The 1275-nt window shown below is 45.5% G+C and overlaps 1 protein-coding gene across 1 annotated transcript in view; it reads left to right on the plus strand.

Moving 5' to 3' along the window:
* Nucleotides 1-6: 6 nt before the first annotated feature.
* The window catches only part of foxj1a (forkhead box J1a), a gene marked incomplete in the record, with an annotated part of 9885 nt that continues 8616 nt past the window's right edge, over nt 7-1275 (plus strand). Inside the window, 2 exon segments of the mRNA XM_014031367.1 lie at nt 7-231; nt 709-1208. Of these exon segments, the coding sequence (XP_013886821.1) occupies nt 762-1208 (447 nt within the window).

Consider the following 1275-nt stretch of genomic DNA (forward strand, 5'->3'; position numbering starts at 1 on the left):
ACACACACACACACACACACACACACACACACACACACTACCCAGCAGCTGAAACTGTTCCTGACTCCACGGAGCAGCAGTAGATCCACACACTGCTCCAGGACACAGGAATCCAGAAGCAGCTCCTCTCAGCTCCAGACAGACAGCTGGTGAACAGAACCAGGTCAAAGGTCCTAAAGCTTCTGCTTGTTGGCATTTAAAAGGATCTTTGCTCAGTTTACCTGACAAAAGGTGAGTTTTCATACATTTATTCACATTATTAATCTGTTGAATCAGGAGGCCTGAAACATCAAGGAGACAACTTTAATCCTGACATTTTTATAATCAGACAATAAAGTAAATATTTCATTTGTAAACTGGGTTTATTTTAATCGTTTTAATTTGTAATTACTTTGTTTGGACTCAACAATGCAGGGATTTTATATGTTTGAATATGTAAAGTTCTGTTAAAATCTGCAGATGGAGTAGACCTTATATTTGTTTAAATAGATGATTTTTTAGATATAAATGATAAAAATAATGGTGTAAAATCAGTTTAACCTTTAGCAGCTGGTGATGAAATACGCCAGAGTTTTTCATTAAAGTTCTAAAACCTGCAACTTGTAAAAAAAAACCTTGCAGATCATTTTTAAACTGTTCAGGAAAGATGCATCTGAATCCAAGCCAAACAGAAAAACTTTGATTTTGGTTTTTCATTGGGGTCTGCAGGTACATTGGTCCCACAGTGGCAGGGGGTGAGGTCAGAAGTCCAAGACAGAGCCATGCTGTCTCTGAGCTGTGCCCAGCCCTGGCCCGAAGGTTCTGTGGTTCTGGAAGAGGAGCAGGTGGTGATGGCTGCAGCCCAGGCTGAGCAGCAGGAAGCAGGAACCTGCAGCACCAACATCAGTCTGGATGACAGCCTGACCAGCCTGCAGTGGCTGCAGGACTTCTCCATCCTCGGTCCRGCCCAGGTTCCACAGCAGAACCATCAGCAGTTCTTCTGTCAGCAGCTGGGCCCCGACGCCCCTGCCTCCCCCATGGCTGGGGACCCTGCCTCCATTGGGATGCCCTTGACCCCTGGCAAGCCCACAGCGGCGGCCTACAGCAGGCTGCAGACCCTGTCAGGCATTGTGGCGCGTGGGCACTGTCCAGATGAAGTGGACTACAAGAGCAACGCTCACATCAAGCCGCCATATTCCTACGCCACCCTCATCTGCATGGCCATGCAGGTAACTGTTGCTTTACTTTATTTCACTTTACTTTACTTTACTTTACTTTACTTTACTTTACTTTACT

The sequence above is a fragment of the Austrofundulus limnaeus genome, unplaced genomic scaffold, assembly GCF_001266775.1.
Source record: "Austrofundulus limnaeus strain Quisiro unplaced genomic scaffold, Austrofundulus_limnaeus-1.0 Scaffold1239, whole genome shotgun sequence".
NCBI classification, from domain to species: domain Eukaryota; kingdom Metazoa; phylum Chordata; class Actinopteri; order Cyprinodontiformes; family Rivulidae; genus Austrofundulus; species Austrofundulus limnaeus.